This window comes from Styela clava, chromosome 2 (assembly GCF_964204865.1).
Source record: "Styela clava chromosome 2, kaStyClav1.hap1.2, whole genome shotgun sequence".
Classification (NCBI taxonomy): Eukaryota; Metazoa; Chordata; class Ascidiacea; order Stolidobranchia; family Styelidae; genus Styela; species Styela clava.
This window is the reverse complement of record NC_135251.1, coordinates 16,048,516-16,074,519: the sequence shown is the minus strand read 5'-3', so window position 1 is coordinate 16,074,519 and position 26,004 is coordinate 16,048,516. Positions and strand designations below refer to the sequence as shown.

The window sequence follows — 26,004 nt, the reverse complement described above, 5'->3', positions numbered from 1 at the left end:
GTACCCCGTGCAAAAAATATTCCTGCCCACTTTCGCATGTGTTCCTGCCACAGCTCGTAACCGGCTTATTCTAATCTGTGGTGGAGTTATAATTATGAGTGGTTCGAAAGTATCTTCAAGCTTCTAAAAGGGTTTTCATTCACGAAATGTGGTTTCACTCAACTCACATTTTATAGTGTTTATAAAGGAATTTGTTTGCCTAAACTTTCTGCTCTTTTTCTCTTCAATTCTGCTGCTAAATTAGCCCTACTTTTTATCCATACACTTCATCTTAGAAATTCGCGGTTTTCAATGAACCTTCTCTGGTATATACAGGAATATTTATTGTATTCTCTTTCAAAGACCTTCATAGGCCTACTCATAAAATATCGTATTTGACTATATTTATATCTGATGAAGGAGTATCAAGTACATGGCATTTCTTGTGGGATATCGATACCCTCTGGCGCCAGATATAAAACGTGAGAATCAAAGTTTATCATTCAGAACATCTGTGGGTTCCTTCTTATTGAAAGTAGGTATATTTTCTGATCGTTCATAAACTGTAAAACAATACAATAATGTTCATTATCTATTACCAGTCGTTAAAGCGTTAAAATAGAAAAGATGTTTTAATATTTAAATAATTATGCTGTGTAATAACCACCAACTCTTAAAACAAGATTTTGATTATCGTGTTATGTTAAAAATAGCAATTAAAAACTTTTCATATCACCTTTGCTAGATGACACTATGTCGGAAATTGAAGTATCATTGCAATCGGAAAGAAGGGCCCAAGGTTGTACTTGTCCAGAACCAAAGATAGCAAAAAATATGAATCCCACAGTAGCAACTACTGCCGACATCCAAAATACATACTGCCATTGCTGGATGGTTTGCTTGAATAAAATTTATATAAATATTTTAACGTCAAAAAACTGGGATTGAAATAATTTGGAAACATAACATATACACAAAGCGTCTGGCAACGGGACTTCGGTACATGATCAGGCATGATTTTAAAGTATGTTGCCACGACCACAACAACGATTTTATGGAACTTACCCCGTTCAGAAGAATGAGACCAGCCATCTGAGGCGCGAGAAACCCGGGAAAGTTTGCAATTGCATTAATTACTCCGCAAGTTATTCCACTATATCTTGGTGCTAAATCTATGATATTTGCTTCATGACTTGTCACTATGATATACAAAACAGTAAACAAATATTCTTAAAGAAGTGAGATAACTATATTGTATTATTATACATACCATTAAATGCAAGAAAGGCTACCGAAATGCTGAAAAAACTCACTGCAGCCGCAACATTGCAACCACTGTAGCCGGCTAGTACAATGAATATACTCGGAATAACGAGAGACAAAAATGAATTCACTTTTCTTACTGTAACTGTTTTTGCGATACGTCGTTGACGAATGATATCACAAAAATATCCAGCTACCAGCAAGGTCAAGAATTGCAACAAATAAGGAAGGGCAGACAGTGTTCCACTCTGCAATGCATATTACAATGTAAGTATATAACAGCTAGAATCGATAAAAAGTGTATGGTTTGCAATACTCACAGCGGCAAGATTAAATCGAAGTATTGATGACATGTACGTTGGCAGTAACGACAAGTACGTGTGCGTTGCCCAATTACAGGCAAAAACTCCTACAGTTGTGGCCCAAAGTGGAATGGACGTAAATATTGACTTCCATGGAGTGGGTTGGTCATTTTCCTGAAATTGCAATAAGTTAATTACACCTATAAAAATATGAAAAATTTACTTCTTCGCTCGCGCCTCTTGAGATATCCCCGTTGTCTTTTCAATATACGATTTTTCTTCTTCTGAAATTCTTGGATGATCAGATGGTGAATCATGAACGAGAGCAATCAATAGCAATGAGCATGGTAAAGCGATACCGCCTGTAATAAAATGGTTTATTAAATCTTATATTGTAACAAGATTATATTTTTCCGAACACAACGCCGGCTTTAATCGACATATAACTATAATACATAACTAATACAAAAATGTTTCTTCTAGTTCATTAGGCTAATCAACTTATGCAAATCTCTACATGACCACGACAACCACGAACACGTCCATATAGATCGTGAACCAATCGATGAGCTCATCTTCCTGTCCAAAAATTTGAGCATTACCCTGTTGTTTATTCAATTTCGAAATTATCAGAAATTTGCGAACTAACATTTAATGTTTATAAATATATCAGTATAAAATGAACAAAATTCATTTTAAATCAAGAAATACCAGTTATATAAAAAACTTCTTCCCATCCTAGTTGATCTGCTATTATTCCGGCTACGGGGAGTGTGACTAGTGTTCCGATACAATTTCCAGAAGAAGCTATTGCAACAGCTTTCGTTAGTTCCAGCGGTGGAATCCATTTGCCAATAGCAGCATGAACTGATGGCGAAATTGGTCCCTTTATTGTTAAAATTAGAACAAGTTTGCATTTTATTAGTGGATATGGTGGAGTTGGAAGAATCAAAATGTCAAAAGACCAGTATTCACTGAATGACAGCTTCTTTGTTATCAAATGTAAGTCAGATTTCGTTGTTGCCATTAAAATTCTTGGAGGTATTGAGCTGGTTATTGCATGGTGACGTTTACTTTTAAAACATTTTTTGCACTCAGTCCCAGTGGTATTCAGATTCGGAATGGAATAACAATTAACCTGCAGCGCTCCAAGTAGTGTTCTCGCAGCCACAAACAGTCCGAAACTGGCTTTAGCAATCGGAGGACTTAATATTGTGACAATAGAAGACAAGAACATCGAGATTCCAAGCACGAGTTTTATTCCAAATCTTTTTGCCAAATACCCACCAACAAAATTCGAAATTATATATCCGTAATAATAGCATCCTAAAAGCAAACTTTCTTGTCCAATATCCCAGTTGAAAGACCCATTCTGAAAATCATACAGCCATAACATTTTAGTAATACAACTAATGATATATATTTGATGAATATACGCAAAAATATATTTGTATAATATTAGACAGTGCACCCTTTTTTGTCTATGAACCGAAAAATACCGCATTTGAACGGCAAAACACAAACTTTTAACTGTCAGTTCAATTTCAAATCAGAACTGACCATGTTATTGGCGTATTTATTGGAAATGAAGAGTACGTATGGATCGTTCAGTAAATATGTTGTTCTTGTCGGCATATCGTTATTAAAAAATCACAAACATCTGTTTAATAAAGTATGCGCAGAGCATCGTATTTCAATTTACGTTAAAATAATTTTGCCTTTTTCTTTAAGTTTGTGATATATTATAAGCAAAATACCTCTCCAATTTCATCTATTTCTGAACTTCCATGGTCAGGACAAACATCAGATGTGTTATTTGAAGTATTTTCGTCAGTTTGATTCACCATGGCAACAACAGCAACACTGAGATTGGTTCTCATCGAATATGAGTTGAACTTCGCAATAAAAGACATCAACACAATTATATGCCTTGCTTTGATATAGCAGCCAATCGATGTGTTTTCAGTCTTGGGAAAAGCATAACGTAAATTAATTTTAACAACAGACCTCACTTTGCAATTGAAGACGAAAGTTAGCGTTAAAATTATATATAGCCTACTACAAAATGTAATTACAGGTGACTTTATACCCTAATTTCAAAGAGATATTTGAGACAAGTGTATGCTGTTAAAATAATAATAAACTAATGAATATATTCATATATGGCATTTTAAAACTTATATAAGGTGACATTACTTTATATGTATATACAGAAGATATAGTAAACTCTGACTTTAAAGATAAATTTGCTTGGACTTCGAATTCTTACCTCCTCGTTTTCGTATGAAGTATTTTCGACTGCATTCTGCTTCTTTGTATTGATTTTCCTTGTTCGTGTATTTGTAGACATGTTTTATTTAGTCATGTCCAAATATTTGCCTAATAAATAAGGATGTGTTCTAAAATACAAAGCAATCATAATGTATTTGTATCCTGAGATGGATTTTCAATTCTTTTTTCCCAATCTGCTTTATTGTCAAATATGTTCCCATGTATCCCGTGTGAATGAGTAAACTGTCCAGAGAGTTTTATTTCTCAAAAGAGGATGTCTTTTATAGGTGTTTGTTCATAAACCATTTGATTGACTTCCTCAGAAGTGCGACGAACGTCGCTTTCAATTCTAAAAAAGTGCACAACAGACTTCGAACTTTACAGGGGAAGGTTAGTTTTTTACATAGCTCATTCAACACAAACGCTTTGTTTACTACAGGCTATTTTACAAATCGCTCTGGAGTCTAATAGCGACGTATTTTGAGTCTAGATTTAAAAAAAAACATTGGTTGATTTTACTACTGCCAGGGATGGCCATTTCCGAATACTAAACTATTCCGAATACATTCTAAAATAATGTTTTCGAATCTGGAATTCCGAATACATTCTAAAATCGAAAATAACACATTTTTGTTTTAGTTTATTAAAACCCAGTAAATTAGGAAATAAGCTTCAATAGAAATATCAGAATAAAGCCACAAACCAACAGTATATGTATACAAAGTAATTGATAGTTTATAGCTATCGATAAAAAATAATAGCAACTTCTGACACAGTCAGTTTATTAAAATTATTCACTTTGTACAAATGACCATATGAAAAGATAGCCAAGGAGTTGTCTGACGCTTTCTATCATTGGTACCATGATATTACGATAATAGTCAAGTCTATTGACAAAAATGCTACTTGTTTTCAGATAATTGTGTATATTTTCTGTGAGTAATCAAATTTATTGGCAATACAGGCAACTGAAACAAGCAACAACAATCGAAAATTCATTATGCCTTTAAAAATTCTAATATTTAAGCTTAGGGTATTTCTACTACCTACCAGTATATTTGTATATTAATTTATGTGAACCATATTGTTAATATGTGTAACATATTGTTGTGTTTGAAATTAGAAATAAATTAATAGAGAATAGATTACCACCACTACCAGCCGCGCAGCCAGGATTTTCGAAATCGGAAATTCCCAATGCCGCCTGTAACACCCACCGCGATTCCGCGCTCGTTAAAAGAGCCGTCTTTTCAGCGTATAGTGATCATCCTGTTACATAAAATATTCAATCCATGACAACTACGAGATTCTAAAATATCTTTATAAATCAACTTAATGTGTCCAACGTAACTCGCGGTTGCTTCTTCTTAGTCAAAAAAACATTATTATCCGGTCCACAGCGATCTGTGACCTAAAAGTACGAGATAAACCGCCTGATGTATTTAATTTTAATACGTATTTTTGCAATCTTGCCAACTCGGTATCGCCGTTAGAAAAATCTCCAATAATGATATAAAATCCTGTTAAGTGTAGTGTATAATTCATTTCATACAATGAATATACATATAAAGTTTAGCAGTAAATTAAAAATACATATTCATCGCCACGATTATGCCACCTTTTAAAAGAGTCGACTTTTACAACAAATGATATAACAACGAATATATATTTTTCTGTGGTGCAAACTCATGAATTCGTGACCGATACGGGCATATTTAAAATGTCTCGCTTTATTAATTTAATTGTCTTCAATTTAACCTGCGGTTGCGTCGACAAAATAAAATCCTCACCACTCTTATATACCATTGCAATCGGCGATCATAAGAATAAAAACGTGTGGTAAACTGCCCGATTAAATAATGTTCAGATCCGTATTTTGCGAATTCGGCAAATATTTAGATGTAGGCCTACTTGTTAACAGTGACTCCGCTCAATCGAAATGCTGACACTCTGATTATTTTTAGATAAAACCGTTCGAAAAATCCATAAATCTGCTGTAGAATCTCGGAGTAAAATTTATTTCATCACAATAAAATTGATTGAATATACTTTAGATTTATTATATTATATACATTCTCACAACCCGGGAAAAAGTCGCGTTTCAAACCTTGTATAATGTTAACACGAAAATATTCGACGACAATTTAAAGTAATGAATAATCAGGCAAATCCCGCCCTCAATTCGTGACGATACGTTTCTAAACGCCCGACCAAACATAATATGTACGGTAGGCCCACGAAATTTTGCGATTTTCACTGCCTAGAAAAGCGTTTTATAAATTTTCGTGGGCCTCAATAAAACTTATATTGTTTGCGGTTTTATTTTCAGTATTTTAAATTGCCGCTTTTCAATCAAAAAGTTGCGTTGTCTTTAGAAACTCGCCGCCAATGAACGTATTTACCAGATTCACAATTCCGTGCGCGTACAAAAATAAAATAATTGTCATCGTTATCGTGGAACAAATTTGTGGAAAATTTTCGTTTTAGAGAAAATAACACAAACGTAAAGGCGTTTACGGCCTAAATAACACGTTACGCTGATGAGTGATGAAAACAATCACGCGCAAGTTTCTATCGAGAATGTTTTCATTGGACGGAAACGAATTGGCCATCCCTGACTACTGCATCATTATTTTACTGAAAATAAAGTATCCAAGCTATTAAACCTCTTATTTGAGCAAATGGAACAAAATATGCCTAATCTAGCATTGATATGAATGCTTGATAAATATGAAGCTACTATTTCTCAAATACAAAAGCGTGACCTTAAAATGCCATTTTCACGATATTTCATGCGTTTCTACCTATGCTATGCATTGCATTGAATAATAAACACACATGCGACGGTTATAGGAACGTTAATTAACCCGAGTTTGGATGAAATATGAATAGTATACAGACGCTGTGATGAAGTTTTACTGAAACAACAAATTACAACTTTGAAACGGTGGCGGACGCATTTGCACCCGCGTATGTTTGCAACCATTAATTACATCCAGGACATACTCTTGCACAGACGGACATTTCCACCCATATTTTAGCACGCGAGTATAGATGGATGCAAATGTATCCGCGGACATTTGCAGCCATCATACCTTAGTTGTTACCCAAAACATTTGCATTTGAGTACATTTGTACCCGAGAATATTTGAACCCACGAATATCTGCACCCACGGAAATTGCACTCACTAACATTTGCACCCACATACATGCCCATAGTCGCAAAAAATCTACGAGTGCAAATGTATAGGTGCAAATGCCTGTGGGTGCAAAAATATGCGGGTTCAAATGTCCTAACATCAATTTATCAGTATAATAAATGTACGTGGATGCAAAAATAATGGAACTTGTTTAAACTCATGCCCGCGAAAGAATATTGGGCAAATAACTGCATACATAATGAATTCATATATACTCGAAATCTGCTCTAATAGCCAATACAAATGTGACTGTCATCGTACAATATTCAAACAGTCAAATACGGCAAGGATATAAGGACGACTTCGAAATAATGGCATGCTGCGAAATAAAATAGTTTCAGACATTTCGTTTCATTACGTTGATCTGGGGCAACCCTGACGAGGTCCCGTTGAAACTCGTGACGTAATATTAGATGTATGATTCAACCAACCATTGTAGCTTTTCGGTGTATACGTATTTTCAATGAAGTTGTACGAAGCAAGCTAATCATTTCAAAAGTCAGCAGATTCATCCGCAGGTCCTTTGCAACTATCTCGTACCCCAATCACTGCTCGCCACCAATTATCATATCGTTGGCTATCACTACAACGATATTATGATTTCTTGGACTCATTACATATTTAAGTCTGCTCCAGTTAATAATTTTAAAAACGATTAAAATAGTTTCAGACATTTCGTTTCATTACGTTGATCTGGGGCAACCCTGACGAGGTCCCGTTGAAACTCGTGACGTAATATTAGATGTATAATTCAACCAACCATTGTAGCTTTTCGGTGTATACGTATTTTCAATGAAGTTGTACGAAGCAAGCTAATCATTTCAAAAGTCAGCAGATTCATCCGCAGGTCCTTTGCAACTATCTCGTACCCCAATCACTGCTCGCCACCAATTATCATATCGTTGGCTATCACTACAACGATATTATGATTTCTTGGACTCATTAAATATACAGGTCTGCTCCAGTTAATAATTTTAAAAACGATTACCTGCATTCTAGTACCCTTTTTGTTAGGAATGTTTTCTATCCATTACCTTCCCATGTAAAAAAAAATTCAAAGTACATGTATATTTCAATATGAGGTTCATATTTCTGCATCATGATAATTGAACAAGCCAAAATGTGTCAAGTTGGTTAATCAGTTACAGCATAGTGGGAGATTATTTATTGCTCTGACTCAGCAAACTCACCGAATCATAAGGTTCAGTTTATCACAGTTCTCTCATTTTCATGGACGAGAGATCCGTCATCTTTAGGCCACGCTCGATAAAATTAACCTGTAACGCAATTCCTCGTGTTGTCTATGTATACGTAAAATATATTGCACCAAGCTCAAAGTTTTGGATCAGGTTTCAGCACCTTCAATCGATTGTCGTTTGAAGTTCTGTTCGCTCATTAGCTGTAAGATATTATATTACTGTCACTGTCGCGTAAACAATGAAAGCAACCCTAAAAGTCATTGGATACAACTGATTTTATAATTGCAAATGGCTAATAGAGGGATTTCGGAGCTGAAGGCTATGTAAACTAAAACATGTCTAATATTTTAAGTCTGAACAGATCAATTTTTAATCTTTAAATGGAAAGTGTGCAGTTATGCTGAAAAGAGCTTAAAATTTAATTCATACCCTAATTTCCAATAATGAAAGAAAATGTATTGTATGGCTGTTATTGAACATTTCTAAATTAATTGAATTTTTTTTCCAACAACTATAAAACGATCGGCCTAACAACTATAAAACGTGGCCCAAGTCATACACAAATTACGAGAAAATGATGATTACAGTTTTGCACGGGACGGGGAAACAAAATTGGTTATCGAGCAGTGACAATCAATATCCTAATATCTAATGCAAAAACGGGAGTTTCAAAATTTCTGTTATTGACGGTAATTATATGCCATACGAATTTTGAGGAGTATACCTACAAAAATGTATGTACGTATTTTCGAATTTTGCGAAAAAGGTTTTTTTGTTCTGTAACATGGTTATAATTTTTGCACAAACAAACTTTCATAAGAAACTTTATCACCTTTGTGTCGCGAGTTTTTAGTCCCATTATCGTCGTAGGAATGTGCCCATGGTTGTACTTTTCCAGAACCAAAAATGGCAAAAAATACGAATCCACTTGTAGCAACAGCAGCCGACATCCAAAACACATGTTGCCATTGCTCGATTGTTTGCTTAAATAGAATATGCAACACATATACAAAATAAGATGATAATCGTTTCAGCAATACTGAAAGTTTCATGCTAAAATTGCCGTACTTACACCATTAGCAAGAATAAGTCCGGCCATTTGAGGCGCAAGAAATCCAGGAATATTCCCAAGAGCATTGACTATACCGCAATTTATTCATTCCACTATATCTTGGTGCTACATCAATAATGTTTGCTTCGTGACTGGTGGCTAAAAATACAGACGGTCGAGTTGTAATAATTATGAACTAATTTTAACATTACACACAATACACATACCATTGAATGCTAGGAAAGCTATCGACAGGCTGAAAAATCCAACCGCTGCCACAACATTGCAACCACTGTATCCAGCCAGTACAATGAATATACTCGGAATAATGAGATTCAGGAACGAATTTACTTTTCTCACTGTAACGGTTTTTGCAATACGTCGTCGGCGAATAACGTCACTAAAATGTCCAGCTATAAGTATTGTTACGATCTGCAGCAAATAGGGAAGAGCTGAAAGAATTCCACTCTGAAATGGATAGTAATGCAGACTTAAGTATATCATATCAAATTTCCATATACGTGTTGTTATAGCCCCAACCCCCATAAGTTTACCCCGATTTCAGTTAAAATTATAAAAACAAAAATAATTTTTCCAAAAATTCTAACAAAGACTTCCGTAGGAATCAAATTACAGAACTTTAGGTTTTAGGAACATGTTTCGTTCGGTTATTATCGAACTAAAACTTATTTTCTCAGGTTATTTAAGCACTCATTGAAATAATTGTATATGTAAGTTCCAATCCGTACGACGTACATAATTACTTAAGATAATAATAATGATTTCTGTTTATAACGATATCATGTTTTTTAATATTATTCGCTATTCGATTAGGTATATAAAGCGTAAAATGTCTTTCAACAAAAAGAAGTTAGTCTTGATAAAATTATAAGATTGCATTCTGTATATATATTTCGGAATTGCAATAAATCTGATAAGGTGTTTCAATCGTCTATTCTTTAATGCCGGTGTCTATCGCCAAGTTGACAAACTTAGACAAAACTCTTGTCAGTCGAAACTCGTGCCAGAAACAACCAATCAACAAACAGTTAATGTGTAGACAGATCTAATTCCTACATTGTTACTGTTTTATTACAGTTGCAATCTATTATAAAAAATCAGAACCACAAAATACTTTTGATGCCTTTTACAGTTTTTGTGTTATGGTATTGATTAAAGTGTATCAGGTTGTGGTATAGTAGTGTTCTTAAGTGTAACAAATCGTAGCAATATTATCTAGGTATTTTTTATATTAATTTATTAAATATCAGAATACCTACAAGTAACTTAATTTATGCCAGTAGTTGCAAGGGACATTGAAATGTCTTCCAGTCTATATCTTTAATAAATCCAAGCAATGGTATATAGGTATATTTTATAATACTAAAATGTTATACAGTATTCAACAAGGAAGCACTGATCAGAATTGTGGATATAAAGGTACAATGATTACACGGTGTACTAATTTTTCAAACTCAGCTAATTTGAATGACTGCTTTGCAGCCCAGCCGGATTTTGACAAAAATAGGATTGGAATAAATGATTCAAAGAAAAATTGTTCATTAATATAAAGCTTTTTAACAAGCTATACGTGCTCACTAGAATCGGGGAATCTCCATGTAGTCGTGGTGATGCAATTGTTCAAAAAGGCGATAGAGACAGTTGTTGGGGTGAAAAGCAATTTTTGTAGCAACAACAATTCAACAATTTCCAAAAAACTTACCGCAGCAAGGTCAAATCGTAGTATTGTAGACATGTAGGTTGGTAACAGTAAAATACACGTAACCAATCCCCAGTTACTGGCAAAAAATCCTATGGCTGCGGCCCAAACTGGAATTGACACAAATATCGATTTCCACGGAGTTGGTTCGTCAGCTATCTAAAATTAAATTAATACTTTTACGCATAAACAAAATATCCAAAAACTCTTATTTATTCATGCCTCTTGACTCGATTCCATTGCCTTTTCAATATACGATTTTTCTTCTTCTGAAATTCTTGGATGGTCACATGGTAAATCATGAATGATAGCAAACCACAGCAATGAGCATAGTAATGCAACACCTCCTGCAATTAAAATACGAATTTTCATAAAAAGATACTTTGAATATTATTGCAATATACTATATGTTTCGGTTTACCATGTTTTAGTCAGCAGCATTATCAGCCTATATATATATCAGTAATATCATTAGCATATCTACCACAAGTGCGGCACGTTATTTTGAATCTTCTAAAAATCAACAAGTACCAGTTGTATAAAAAACTGCTTCCCATCCTAGTTGATCCGCTATTATTCCTGCTACAGGAAAAGTGAGTAGTGGTCCCATACTGTTTCCGGAGGAAACGATAGCAACTGCTGCTGAGCGTTCCAATGGAGGTATCCATTGTCCTATAGCTGAATGTACAGATGGCGCAATTGGTCCCTTAAATAATAATTTCAATATATACGGATAAGCGTTTAATCATAACACCAAGATCTGAACAAAACAAATGGGTAAATAATAGTTAACCTGTAGTGTTCCAAGTAGTATCCTTGCAGCCACAAACATACCAAAGCCCGAGTTGGCAATCAGTGGGATTAATATTGTAAGGATAGATGAAAAAAGCATAGACATTCCGGAAACAAGTTTAACTCCAAATCTTTTTGCCAAATATCCTCCGACAATATTGGAAAATGGGTATACGTAATAATAACTTCCCAATAGCAAAGTTTCCTGCCATATATCCCAGTCGAACACTCCATTCTGAAAAAGATACCGAGAGCTGATACATATTTAAGAATATAGTACATATAGTACATAAAAATTCGTAAGTCCCGATTGGAAATCTACGTCAATATCTAAACCCAGAAATCCAAACCCAAAACTTGGCAATTTCATGGCACTAAAACTACGATCAGTGCCGGATTTACCATTAGGCTAATATTTATTTCAAAATCTCAGAAACTTGGTCCAACATATAATAGGCTTGAAATAAAATAAAGATACTTGTTTAATTTTTTTAATCAAGTTAATATATCTTGTCTCAAATATTTGATGGGTAAAACATAAAATTGAAAGACGACCGAATAAATGGATTGGTTTAAATTTGAAAAAACTCTATCTATTTAAGTTTATTATATATTTCACTATTTTCGGATCTAGTTTGATGATAAATTTATTTATCATTAATGCTCTTTTGTAGTTTATTTCCTGGTGATATTGCAAAGAAACTACCTCATTTTTGGGGATTTCTGAACTTCCGCGATCCGGGCAAAAATCAGAGGAGTTGATTTTTGTTGTCTTTTCCGTGTGATTTACCATGGCCACAATAGCAATACTGAGATTGTTTCTCAGCGAAAATAAGTTGAACTTGGCAATACATGACATCATCAGCAGTACATGCCTCGCTTTGATATAGCAACCAGGAGTTATCTTCTTTTTGATAGAAAGAAAACAAATGTTATTACTGTCATCGTCAAAAAATTGGAAAATGTAAAATTACTATCTTGGTGTCGTAGTCTGACATAATACACCGTTTTAGGAAAATATTATTAGGGCAATGATCGTTTTGTCAAATTGATTGACGAAATTCTACGTCGTATATATGTCAAATTTACTATTTTCCCCTAACATATATATATATATGTTGCGTATTTTAAGACTTTGTATATATAATAGCCATACAAAAATTATACTCAGTAAACCCCTTTACCTCCTTATATAATGAAATGTTTCCGCCATAATCTCCTTCGTTCGTATGATCAAGTGTTTTCGAATTTTCAGACATATTTTATCCCTCATCCCTCACTATCTAATAAATAAATAATTGTAAATAATATACACTTTGTTAGGTTCCATTAAGAACTATTGATCTTCATGGTAGTAATCTGAACACACAAGCCAAAACTTATGTAGGTTGTTTTATGAACCTTACGTAATGAAAACATCCTCTGATACAAGTATGAGCGAGACTAAATATGAATTTCACCCCAACACGCAACACAGAACCTGCAAACTTTGGCGACTGCAATCATCTATCACAGCATTCCATACGTAATTCATACATTGCGTTATGCAATCTCAAATATTTAACTGTATGCAACTGACCTGATTAACTGGTCTCTTGTTCTATCTTTAAAATAGTCTATTTAGTATGTTTACTCAAGTGACCATCTCATATAACAGACATATAGGCAAAATACGCGGACCAAACTCGGCGGTTGATTTCTTTACAGGATTTCTTGCGTCATCACAGGCCAGATTTATTTTTTTAGAGTAACTACGGTACTATTAGCACATAACTTTTGGTAATGTTAAATTTATTTTGTATATGAATTGCATATTTTAAATAAGCAAGCAATGGCAGTATTTGTTTTGGATGTCGGCTGCAATTGCTAACGGGTGGATTCGTATTTTTTTGCAATTTTCGATTCTGGAAAAGTACAACCCTGGGCACATTCCTGCGGCGATAATGGAACTAAAAACTCAAAAATACATATTCATCGCCTCGAAATGGCTTCTGAAACAGTTGTCACTATTACGCCACTCGTCTAAACTCTAAATAACTAACTTTTCAACAGATAATGAACTTTTTTGCGCAAAGTGATCCATACGGGCATATTTAAAATGTTTTACTAACTTAATTGTGTTCAAATTAACCTGCGGTTGCTTTGACTAAATAAAAGCATTATTACTCTGAAATACTATGACAATCTGTGGACATAAAATGCGTGGTATAGTGCCCGATTATATCCTGTTTTGCGATTTCGTGAACTCGACAAATCTGAGCTGTCCTTGCAGCACTAGCTCCACTCTATTTTAAAGATATTACTGTTAGAAAAATCTATTCGTCTGCGATAAAATTCCGCGGAGTAAAATTCATTTTGGGACAAAAAAAAAATTTGATTAAATTACTTTACACTTATGCCCGTCGGTAATTTTAGAATTGATCAAAAGGTACATTGCGCTCACAATCGACTGTTTCATTTTACATTGACTGTGTGGTCTCGAAAGCAAACAAATTAAAATGTGTGCCCTAGGTAAACTGAATTTTTTAGTTTGCAATATCTAAAATCGTATTTGCAGTCTGTCGCGAGCCTCCTAAATCAAAACCAAGTCCTTTACTTATTTTCAGCATCTCGTCGCCGTTGTTTATATAATACCTCGTCCTTATCACTGTTTACACAGTCCCGTAAAAGAAAAAAAGTAATTGCCATCGTCCTCGTGGCACAACACATATATATATATATATATATGCTGAGGAAAATTTGTTATTTAGAGGGAATAAATACGTAAACGTGTTTACGGATTAACTAACACGCTCACGAAAACATTCAGCGATTTTGACAAAATGCAACCGCACGCGTTGTAAGCGACTCTTCATTCTCGAAAAAATGAACAGCGATTTTGACAAAATGCAACCGCACGCGTTGTAAGCGACTCTTCATTCTCGAAAAAATGAACAGCTGACCAAAAGAAATCAGATCGTCGCCGCCTAGTGTATACAAGATTGCCGAAAGAAACTAGCACAACAACACACGTCACAATGGTCGCCGCGAATAGACTACCTCGCGAGGAGACGCAAACTGCAAGTAGTCTTAGTTGTTTCCAAAGGTTCCGTTACATTTGCACCCATGTACATTTGCACCCGTAATTTGAACCCACGACAATTGCACCTGCATACTATTGCACCCATGAAATTTTACGGATATATGAATTCATACTAACCCTAACCCATGGATTTTAGCACCCGCATATAGATTGAACCCGCGTATATACCGGTGCAAATGTAAGGGTTCATATGTATGTGGGTGCAAATGTACGGTCACCGTTTCCAAAACTAACCCAATAAAAACTAGTTAGGAACAAGGCTGCTGATCCATAGTGTCCCCATAAACCGACAATACCAATCCCGAAGAAAAACCAAGAAATAAAACCAAGTATTATGTGATCCTAATTAATGAATCCGTAAAAATGGTGCTGAATTGGTTTAAAAGGGGGGAGAAAGCAGATGTATCTTATCAAGCAAACCCAAGTAAGACACATAGGAAAGCCAGTACAAAAGTCACGCTGGACAGTTTCGAGAAGGTATTGAAAGACGAGTATTAGACTGGAAAATTTTACGAAGAATTCTTATCAGAGGATTTCTTGTCCACGCTCCACTCCAACAGCTACAGTTGGGAGATAAGGTATGTTTAAAATACATTGAGCACGCACTGCGTCAGCTGATTATACAGCTCGAAGATGAAATAAGGGCAAATTCAGACGTGATTAGTCAGCAGCTCCGAGCATCGGCGAAGAAGCCTCTTTGATAGCTGATCAAGAAGGTGAGCGTTACGAATTCTTAGCGCAGCCAAACATCTTTGCACTGTTTGGGCTCTACACCCTAACAGATCGCTACAAGTCATTATCAGTATACTTACTACTTGTGCAAGACATATCGCTACTAACTGCATAGCAAAGGCGATACTTTTGACAACTGGCGATGAAAACCAGTGGCGAGTGGGTTGTCATGTCGAGAACAAGACAGTTGCATAATCCTCTACTGCGCTGAACGATTATCTCGCCTTCAGAGGTCGCCAACGCGGCAAGAAGGAAAATTTGTGCAGGAAGTATTTCGGGGACAGATTAAAAAAAAATCGATATAAACTTATTGGCAAGAATTAATCTAGTACCCAATTATTATATGAACTTCGATTTTTTTATTATCATTTTCTGTTAGGCTTATTTAAGGGTGACGCTGTTTGATAACCATTGTCGGGTCTTCCTCCGCCCTGAAATGCAATTTTTTTATGATTTATTGAAATATGTATGTCTTGTGACCAGTGTTCCCTCTAAGGTGTGCGCGTGTGCGCGCGCACACAGCTTTCAGAGGCTGCGCACACAGCTTTCAGAGGCTGCGCACACGCATAGATTTACTGCGCACAGACGTATTTCGATGTAATGTAACAATTTTCTCGGTTGGCAGGTTGAGAAAGTGTTGTTGTTGGCCCACCCATTACCCTGTTAGAACGCCAAAATTTCTACATTGGTTTTTGCACAAATATTAGCCATTCCCAAAAAAGTGCGCACATACCAAAAGTTCTGCGCACACATACTACAAGAAATTAGAGGGAACATTGCTTGTGACTATTCTCAGTATGGTGAAATAATAAACTAGTGATTGCAAACAGCTCCGAAGTCTCTCCATTGACTGTCAGCCAATTGCAAAATAAAATTCATCGTATCTACTAACTTTTGAGGCTCTTGATTGCTTACACGACAGATACAGTAATATATTGTCTTACAGTCAATGAACGAACAGAACTCCAAACGACTATCGATTGGTGGTGATGCCCAAACAAAAAAGCTTGAAACGTGGCGTATTGTGAACAATTAGAAAACGTGATGGGAAGAGCACCGTTTTTAACGTAATTGAATATCATGCGGCCATAGACCAGTATTACCATTCCAAAACACAGGTTTCTACATGCTTGCCTGTTTAAATCAGACCTCAATTCTAGAGCAGTATGGTCTGCATTCGAGAGAACTTTTACACAAGGAGTTAGGGCAAGCTGTGACAAACTTGAAGTACACATTTCATTATCACTCCACCATGTAAGTTTAGTAACAACGTACAGTCTAATTTGCTCCTTTATATGATACCACAGACTGTTGTGAAGATGAAATAAGGGCGAATCCAGACGTGATTAGTCAGCAGCTCCGCGCATTGGCAAAGAAGCCTCTTTGATAGCTGGTCAAGAAGGTGAGCGTTACGATTTCTTAGCGTAGCCAAACATCTTTGATAGTTTTCGAAAGTTTAGACAGCACCGTTTCGACTTATAAGTGCTTCGAAACAGAGTTTTGAAACGGCCCGACCTCGTGATACAGGATATTTTTCATTCAGCTTGGCTTGAACGTACATCGATCTTTTGGCCACGAAAATGAGAGAGTTGTTGGCCTTATGATTCAGATTTGCTGCGTCAGAATACTAGAAGTTCTCTCACTATGTTGTTATTGATTAACCAACTTGACACATTTTGACTTGTTCAATTATCATCATGCAGAAAAGTCTATAAACTTCATATGTGAATATGTACTTTGAAAACTTACAAGATCAGGTAGCGGAAAGAGAATATGTTTTCGCAACAAAAAGGAGCACTAGAATACAAGTAATCATTGTTAGAAATATAAACTGAAGCAGAACTAGTGAATTCAATGCCAGCCAAAGAAATCATAATATTATTGTAGCGGTAGCCAACGATATGATAATTGGTGGCGGGGGTTCCATTACATTTGAACCGACGTATATTTGAACCCATGACAATTGCACCCGTATGAATTTGCACCTATGGATTTTTATTTGTTTTTCGGATAGTTGAACCCATACTAACCCTAACCCATGGGTTTTAGCACTCGCATATAGATTGAACCCGTGGATATACACATGGGTTCAAATGTACGTGGGTTCAAATGTACGGTCACCGGTGGCGGGCAGTGATTGAGATAGTTGCAGAAGACATGGCGATGAGTCCGCTGGCTTTTGAAATGGTTAGCTTGCTTTGCACAAGTTCAATGGTTGATTAATCATGCATCTAAAATTAGGTCATCTAGTTTCAACAGGGCCTCGTCAGTGTTTCCTGCGATCAACGTTATGATAAAAATGTCTGAAACTATTTATTTATTTGAAAGCATGGCATTATTTCAAATACGTATTTATATAATTATTGCATTTCATTGTTTGAGTATTGTAGGGTTATCATTGCGTTATGGATGCAAACATAGTACCAATTTTTCTTCACCGTTTTAAGGTTGTAATTTTGTTGTTCCGATAAAACTTTATCACAACGGCCTACTATTCGTATTTCATCCCAACGCTAGTTATCGTTCATGTTTGCGTCTGTGAGTTTATTATTCAATCTGCAGTGCATATCATGGAATATCGTGAGAAAAGTCACATATTTGTAATCAAGAAATAGTAACTTCTGTATTTATCAAGCATTCATATCAATTCTTGGGGCATTTGGAATCTTTGTTTCCATTTCGCTCAAATAATTGGTTAAATAGCTTGGATACTTTAGCGTTTGGTAGAAAAATCTATCCATGGTTTTCATGTCTGCCCTACTTTTTGATTGATGGACTCGTATTACTCGAAATTTGTAAAAAAAAGCCTGCGATAAACAAGCGTTTGGGTGAATTGAACCCTGTAGAAAACTAACCTTCGCCTATAAAGTTCGAAGGCTATTGCGCAGTCTTTTTTCACAATTTAAAGCAACGTTCGTCCCAATCCCAGGATACGTTGACCACTTGCTATATAGACAATTGACAACTATAAATGACACTCTCTTTGGGAAAAGAAACCTGACTGTTTAGTTTACTTGTTTACACGGCTACGGGAGAACAAATCTGACATTAAAACAGATCGAATAAAAAAACGGAAAATCCATTTCCTCGGGATACAACAGCATTACGACTGCTTTGTACTTTGGAACACATCCTTATTTATTCGGCAAATATTTGAATATGACTAAATAGAACATGTCTACAAATACACGAGCAAGGAGAAACAATACAAAGGAGTGGGATGGAGTTGAAAATATCTCACACGAAAACGAGGAGGTAAGAATATGAAATTCAAGCAAATTTATCTACTACAGTTGTGTATCGTTATATATGAGTAATGTCATTTTATATAATTTTCAAAATGCCATATATGAATATATATAGTGATTTCACCAAATATAGTGATTATTTACCACTATACAGAAGTTGTTTGTTGACTGGTTCGATTAGTTGCGTCTGACACAAATTTTGACTGACAATAGTTTTGTCTCAAGTTTGTCAACCTGATGATAGACACTGGCAGTCGTCAACGCCCACGTTAAATGAAGATACGTTAGAAAATATCTATTTTATTTTATTCGTAGATTTCCACAATTCACAGAATACGGTCCTAAAACATTTATCCAGACTAGCCCAACATTGAAAGATATCAAGTAGTATTTATACGTTGATCATAAATCTAATTAAATACTGTAAACGTGAGCTCGTGATTCACGTTATAAACAGAAACTCCTATTATCTCAATACGGGTAACTATGAACATCGTACGGATGGGAACTTACATATAATTATTTAAATTAGTGTTTAAATATCGTGATAAAATAAAACCCAATTTGATATTGGCTGGACGAAACTTGTTATGTTCCTAAAAGGGGTGTGATTTGATTCCCACGAAAGTCTTTGTTTGAATTAAATTTGTTTTGATAATTTCAACATGAAATGGGGTACATTTGGTTTATTTATGCTATATATATACAATACTTTATCAATGTTTTTACACGATACACTTGTTTCAAACAAATTTGAACAAGTACTATCAAGAACTGTTCGCTTTTAAACACGATTTTATATAGGTTGTTTGTTATACTTTTGCTATTGTTAGGCTTACCATACGTCCCGCTTTTTAGCGTCTTGTCCCGCCGTCCCGACAAGTCAGAAAAGTCCCGCTTTGGCGTTCAGCCATCCAGCATAATACATTAATACGAACATTATCAATTAACATGTGCTCGTTACTGCTGTTGCTTTGCAGTGCAACGCTTGCCTACTTACTGGAGGTGAATGCGTTATTTTGTTTGTTTCATTGTTAGCGAACCTATCACATGTAAAATCAATACTAATTGGCCCTGCTCTGACTTTTACGTGAAAGTAATAATGAACAACGTCTTTTTGAAGAAGGTGTTATCTACAGAAAAGTATCATTAGGCGAAGAAGTAAATTCTCAGTGCTTGAAAGCCGCCGACTATTTTATTATTCTTTCTTCCTTTTGTTGTACATAAAAAATCTAAATTCGAATTATTTGTAACGTTAATTCCTTTCTATATTTCGAACTGAACCCGATATTTAGACAGAGAATATGCGCATAAACTATCGATGACAATGTGGTCAATGAAGTCAGCCGGGATTGATTTAAATGTAGGCCGTTGTAGTAAAATCGGAAAATGTAAAGTTACAAAATCAAAAATATGGTAACCCTAGCTATTGTGCATCTTTACTAAATACAAGCATTTTATATTCAAAGAAATGTTGAAATTAGGTTAGAGTCACGTGCAATTACATTTTGTAGTGTATATAATTTTAACGTTAACCTTTGCCTTCAATTGCAAAATGCGGTCCCTTTGTTAAATTAATTTACGTCAATTTTTTTCTAAGTCTGAAAAAACATCGAATGGCTGCTATATCAAAGCAAGACATATAATCGTGTTGATGTCATTTATTGCAAAGTTCAACTTATTTTCGATGAGAACCAATCTCAGTGTTGCTATTGTTGCCATGGTGAATCAAACTGATGAAGATACCTCAGCTAACACATCTGATGTTTGTCCTGACCATGGAAGTTCAGAAATAGATGAAAATGGGGAGGTACTTTGCTTATAATATATTACAAAGTTAACAAAAAGACAAAATTTGTTTAACACAAATTGAGCTGCGTACAATGCTATGCGCATACTTTTAACAAATGTTTGTCAAAAACTCTTTTGCATACATGTAGTACGATGATAGCCAAACATCATTTCAACTGTATTTAGTGACTGTGACAATCTTTTGACAGAAATTTGAAATACCCTTTTTCCGAATTTTATTTGTGTCCCAATACTCTAAAGATTCGAGGCATATAGCCATATGTGAAATATAACTAACCAAATTCCTATTGTTACAATGTGCGGTCATTTCAAGTTTCAGTAAATAGAGTTGGATTTTGTGACTGAATTTGAAATCGAAAATCTCGGAATGGTTTAGTGTTTGCATACAAAATAATCTTTTATTGTCAAATCTATTTCATATCGTTATATTATTAACCGTATGGCGGTAATCCGCCTAATACCTAATATTCAAACTAGTAGTACTATTAAAATTCATTAGAAAAATAAATGAATACGCCGATAACTTATCAGCCCTGACTTGAAATTGACAGTTAGAGGTTTGTGTTTTGCCGTTCAAATGCGGCATTTTGAGGTTAATAAACAAAGAGAGACCACGTTTCATTTTTTACAAACATATTTTTGTGTATATTTATTATATATTATCTTTCGTATTATCAAAATGTTATGGCTAAATGATTTTCAGAATGGGTCTTTCAACTGGGATATTGGACAAGAAAGTTTGCTTTTAGGATGCTATTATTACGGATATATAATTTCGAATGTTGTCGGAGGGTATTTGGCAAAAAGATTTGGAATAAAACTTGTTCTTGGAATCTCGATGCTTTTGTCTTCTATTGTCACAATATTAAGTCCTCCGATTGCTAAATCCAGTTTTGGACTGTTTGTGGCTGCGAGAATACTACTTGGAGTGCTACAGGTTGGTTGTTATTTCTGCTACGAATTTGAATATTACTGTAAATGAGAGCCTAACTCGTTTCAAGAAAAAGACAATATCATGATATAACCAGCGCAATACCTTAAAAAACTCCAACCAAAAAAGCTGACTTCTATTTTATAATATAAAAATATGAGAGTTCATTCTCTTTACATATCACAATTAACTATTTCATTTCGAATAGAAGATAGAATATGATGTTTCAATTTTTAGTCCAAAATTTGAATATTTCACACGTCGAACGGGTAAAACTAATCATTTGGCATTTTCCGACATTTTCATTCTTTAAACTTTATTATGTCCACTAATAGGTTGCAAACTTGTTCTAATCTTAACAATAAAGGGACCACTCGCTCCATCAGTTCATGCTGCTATTGGAAAATGGATTCCACCGCTGGAACTAACAAAAGCTGTTGCAATAGCTTCTTGTGGAAATTGTATCGGAACACTAGTCACACTCCCTGTAGCCGGAATAATAGCAGATCAACTAGGATGGGAAGCAGTATTTTATATAACAGGTATTTCTTAGCTTAAATTTCATCCTGTCTTCCTTGTACTGATACTTTTGATGAAATGACCACCACAAAGAGAGTTAAATCAGATTTTCATCTTACTAACAAAACTTGCTCTTTTATTGCCTATGCCAATGTTTTATAACCGGAGTTCTGCGACACCCCAGGGTTCTGCCAGTACAGTACATAGGTTCCGCAAGGTAACATCCAAATCCGAGAATCTATATTAATATATATATATGTATATTATTGAATATAATCAAAATCTATTAGGTTTGCCACTAATATTAAACTCGCTACATTCTAAAGATCATTTAGTTTTGCCTAGATATAAATGTCTATTTACAGTAGTTAATAAACTTAAACAATAAAAGACAAATAAACTATGGCTCATAGGGTTTCTCGAGAATCTGGATTGTTGTATTGGTGTTCCGCTTCACCAAAAAGATTGAAAACCACTGGTCTATGACTCTATGCGACGACAAATTTACCTTGTGGGACGTTCTGATTGGTGCTTAAATTGAAGTCACTTAGATACGCCGCATTTCAGTCTTTATATGAAGTGAATTGACTATGCTGTCGAACACCATGACTTTGAATTAAAGTATTCTATTTCAAACGATAATCAATTATTGTGCCTGTGACGCCGAATTTCTCTCAATGAGACATTTTTCTGACAGATAGTAATTCAAATGATCAAAATAGTCAGCATTTTAGTTAAGAAAAAGCCGACTTGAAATTTTCATCCGCAAAGTGAGGAAGCTACAAATTTTTTCGATTTGATGCCAATATTAGGCGAAATTGGCCACGAGACTGTTTCTTTTTCATATTGGTATTACCTGATGTGTATTTTATTATAATGATCTCCTCAAATTTTATCACCTTTGACAACTGAATCTTATCTATATCTCTTACCACATGTAAATCGCAATGGTAAGACCGAGCACCCAGTGTGCTGAAAAATACGACAGACAAGTGTTACGTGACGTTGCGATATTTTGTATTAATTACCATAGCAACATGTCAATGAAAACTGGCGTTGAGTCCCGAGAAAATTATAAACTTTTACAAAATAAGATTTAAGCAAACATTTTATTACAGGCGGTATCGCTTTACCATGCTCAATGCTGTGGATTGCTGTCGTTCATGATTCACCATCTGATCATCCAAGAATTTCAGAAGAAGAAAAATCGTATATTGAAAAGACAACGGGGATATCTCAAGAGGTGCGAAGAAATAAATTTGTCATATTTTTCATATGTCTCAATATCTTATTCTAATTTTAGAAAAGTGACCAACCAACTCCATGGAAAGCATTATTTACGTCAATTCCACTTTGGGCCACAACTGTAGGATTTTTTGCTTGTAATTGGGCATCGCACACGTACTTGTCTCTACTACCAACGTACATGTCTTCAATACTTCGATTTAATCTTGCTGCTGTGAGTTTGGCAAATCATGCAAATTTGTATCAATTAAAGCTGGATTATACCTACATTCTAACATGCATTGCAGAGTGGAGCACTTTCTGCCCTTCCTTATTTGTTGCAATTCTTCACATTGCTGGCAGCTGGATATTTTTGTGATATCATCCGTCAACGACGTATCGCAAAAACAGTTACAGTGAGAAAAGTGAATTCGTTTTTGTCTCTGATTATTCCGAGTATATTCATTGTACTAGCCGGCTACAGTGGTTGCAATGTTGCGGCAGCAGTGAGTTTTTTCAGCATTTCGGTAGCCTTTCTTGCATTTAATGGTATGTATATATAGTAGGTCGGGGGAAGTCGGACCCACTAATAAGTTATTTTGAATAACTCTTCAAATAATGTCGCAGCTGCATTCGTTCTACGTTTGATTTATGCACCCACCCTCCAGCTATCTTGCCACATTTGCACATTGTTGCCATAGCAACGAATCGGAATTTACGCCCGATTTTCAGCTAAAAACATATCGGGGTAAGTTAGACACTTTGTGGGCAAGACGGACACACACCAAAATAAACTTGATGGTGTCTAAGATTTCGGTCATAAGACTTCGGTCAACGCCTAGATGACCCAGGATTCTGTCTCTTTTAAACAGATCACTTTTCTTGCATATTAAAAAGTATGTCCGTCTTACCCCATAAACGACATAACAAGGCAATTTTCAAAAAAGTTTGAACAGTTTTAGGAAAACTAGAAATTTAAAATTTAGTTTGCACTTTTTCAACTGCAATTTTTATACCTTCTTTACACGGACTACCTCTAGAAGTATTTATTTTGTAATTTCTTGGCATAACCTTGGGCGTATTTTATACGCATATGGAAAAAAAAATTAGTCGGGGTAAGATGAAATTTTACGCCGGGCCTAACTTCTAAGAGACCCAGTATAAATATGGCGATAAGTGTGCTTTTGATCTTTGTTGTAAAAGAGTACTTAGTACCAAAAAATAATTATTTATAAGTTTCGATGACGACGCCCCATTCACATTCCCAACAAACTATATTAAAAAAAATCCTCCCCCTTCCCCCTTCAAAATCGACCCTGCTTCTTAAGTGACCCTGCCAACCCAAAAATGAGTACTGGCAGTCTGCTAAAGAATTTATTCTGTCTAATGCAACTACTTTCAACAAATAAACAAAATAGAACCGAGTTCGTAGAATTTTCCGGCTAAAATTATTCTTCGCCACCATGGGACTCTATAATTTGATGTTTTTTTTGTCCCAACAAAAACACCCTTTCCCCAAAAAGCACCGCCTTGTAAGTTGTCGAGCCTGAAATGTAAAATCTTGGTTCTGTCGTTATTCGCATGATGTCGCTCTTTCACGCGATGCGTTTTGAGCGACGAAAAAGCGCGAGGTGTCGCTATTAGGAGGATTTTATTTTGACTGTCCATCATACCCCGGGTGTCCGATTTACCCCGACCTACTATATAATAAAATAATATAGTTATCTCACTTCTTAAGAATATTTGTTTACTGTTTTGTATATCATAGTGACAAGTCATGAAGCAAATATCATAGATTTAGCACCAAGATATAGTGGGATTACTTGCGGAGTCATTAATGCCATTGGAAACTTTCCCGGATTTCTTGCGCCTCAAATGGCCGGACTTATTCTTCTGAACGGGGTAAGTTTATTTTGCCACAATTAGTTGTTGTGGCGGCATACTTTAAAATCAAACCTGAAAATGTACGCTTTGTTTATTCGTTCCCATGGAAATCATTTCAAACCATGTATTTTGAAAAATTTGACGGTAAAACATTTTTACACATTTTATCCAAGCAAACCATTCAGCAATGGCAGTATGTATTTTGGATGTCGGCATTAGTTGCTACTGTCGGATTCATATTTTTTGCTATATTTGGCTCTGGAGAAGTACAATCTTGGGCCATTCCGCCTGATGTTAATGATACTTCAATTTCCGACACGGCGTCGTCTAGCAAAGGTGATATGAAAAGTTTTTATTTGCTATTTTTAACATGACAATATACTAATAGAACGCTAGTTATAACAGTTACTGATTTTGTTACAGCATAATGATCTAAGCATCAAAACATATTGGCTATTTTAACGTTTTTTAACTGTTAAAAGATAATAAATATTATTGTATCGTTTTACAGTTTATGAACGATCAGAAAACATAACCACTTTCAATAAAAAGGAACTTCCCGATGTTCAGAACGATAAACTTTGAATCCTACGCGTTTGGCTTCAGATCCGACGCCAGGGACGATCGACACCCCAACCAGTGTATAGGTGTATTTATACTCAGATATTAATATAATTTAAATCCATACGATATTTTCTAAGTATATTGATCTTTCGAAACAGTAGACAATAAATATAATAATCATATATTTACGAAGGTTTATGTGTTCCAATTGTATAAACACGACTTTCCGCC

At 35.2% G+C, this 26,004-nt stretch overlaps 3 protein-coding genes across 5 annotated transcripts; 1 reads left to right on the top strand and 2 right to left on the bottom strand.

Moving 5' to 3' along the window:
• Nucleotides 1-344: 344 nt before the first annotated feature.
• LOC120335451 (sialin-like) lies at nt 345-3,897 on the bottom strand. The gene is made up of 10 exons (XM_039402952.2): nt 3,814-3,897; nt 3,302-3,511; nt 2,683-2,916; nt 2,256-2,430; nt 1,782-1,906; nt 1,563-1,736; nt 1,250-1,490; nt 1,045-1,178; nt 716-878; nt 345-542 (listed from the first exon to the last, which is right to left on the bottom strand). Exons 1-10 carry the CDS (start codon nt 3,892-3,894, stop codon nt 469-471), a joined length of 1,611 nt encoding a protein of 536 aa, XP_039258886.2. The 5' UTR covers nt 3,895-3,897; the 3' UTR covers nt 345-468.
• A 5,695-nt stretch (nt 3,898-9,592) lies between these two features.
• LOC120336706 (putative small intestine urate exporter) lies at nt 9,593-13,207 on the bottom strand. Of its 3 annotated transcripts, none has more exons than XM_078110298.1 (6): nt 12,962-13,207; nt 12,484-12,681; nt 11,779-12,012; nt 11,517-11,691; nt 10,989-11,332; nt 9,593-9,733 (listed from the first exon to the last, which is right to left on the bottom strand). In XM_078110298.1, exons 1-5 carry the CDS (start codon nt 13,034-13,036, stop codon nt 11,202-11,204), a joined length of 813 nt encoding a protein of 270 aa, XP_077966424.1. In that variant the 5' UTR covers nt 13,037-13,207; the 3' UTR covers nt 9,593-9,733; nt 10,989-11,201. The 3 variants fall into 3 exon arrangements, with proteins under 3 accessions (XP_077966424.1, XP_077966423.1, XP_077966425.1); XM_078110297.1 differs by having other exon boundaries at nt 12,484-12,684; nt 12,962-13,205; XM_078110299.1 differs by lacking the exon at nt 12,484-12,681.
• A 4,167-nt stretch (nt 13,208-17,374) lies between these two features.
• On the top strand, nt 17,375-25,932 carry LOC120336705 (sialin-like). The gene is made up of 10 exons (XM_039404437.2): nt 17,375-18,846; nt 20,440-20,649; nt 21,355-21,588; nt 21,950-22,124; nt 23,220-23,344; nt 23,405-23,560; nt 23,634-23,874; nt 25,094-25,227; nt 25,383-25,545; nt 25,721-25,932. Exons 1-10 carry the CDS (start codon nt 18,766-18,768, stop codon nt 25,792-25,794), a joined length of 1,593 nt encoding a protein of 530 aa, XP_039260371.2. The 5' UTR covers nt 17,375-18,765; the 3' UTR covers nt 25,795-25,932.
• Nucleotides 25,933-26,004: the final 72 nt, after the last annotated feature.

Excerpts from the sequence above, each read along its gene's own strand:
- LOC120335451 (XM_039402952.2), bottom strand. The coding sequence starts at position 3,894 with ATGTCTACAAATACACGAACAAGGAAAATCAATACAAAGAAGCAGAAT. Across the intron at positions 1,737-1,781 it reads CAACGGGGATATCTCAAGAG|AACTTATTGCAATTTCAGGA; the intron begins GCGCGAGCGAAG and ends ATAGGTGTAATT. Across the intron at positions 879-1,044 it reads GTCTCATTCTTCTGAACGGG|CAAACCATCCAGCAATGGCA; the intron begins GTAAGTTCCATA and ends ATTTTATTCAAG.
- LOC120336706 (XM_078110297.1), bottom strand. The coding sequence starts at position 13,036 with ATGTCTGAAAATTCGAAAACACTTGATCATACGAACGAAGGAGATTAT. Across the intron at positions 12,685-12,961 it reads ACATTTCATTATATAAGGAG|AAGATAACTCCTGGTTGCTA; the intron begins GTAAAGGGGTTT and ends TCTATCAAAAAG. Across the intron at positions 11,692-11,778 it reads TACTACTTGGAACACTACAG|GGACCAATTGCGCCATCTGT; the intron begins GTTAACTATTAT and ends TTATTATTTAAG.
- LOC120336705 (XM_039404437.2), top strand. The coding sequence starts at position 18,766 with ATGTCTACAAATACACGAGCAAGGAGAAACAATACAAAGGAGTGGGAT. Across the intron at positions 22,125-23,219 it reads AGCAGTATTTTATATAACAG|GCGGTATCGCTTTACCATGC; the intron begins GTATTTCTTAGC and ends ATTTTATTACAG. Across the intron at positions 23,561-23,633 it reads TTCGATTTAATCTTGCTGCT|AGTGGAGCACTTTCTGCCCT; the intron begins GTGAGTTTGGCA and ends CATGCATTGCAG.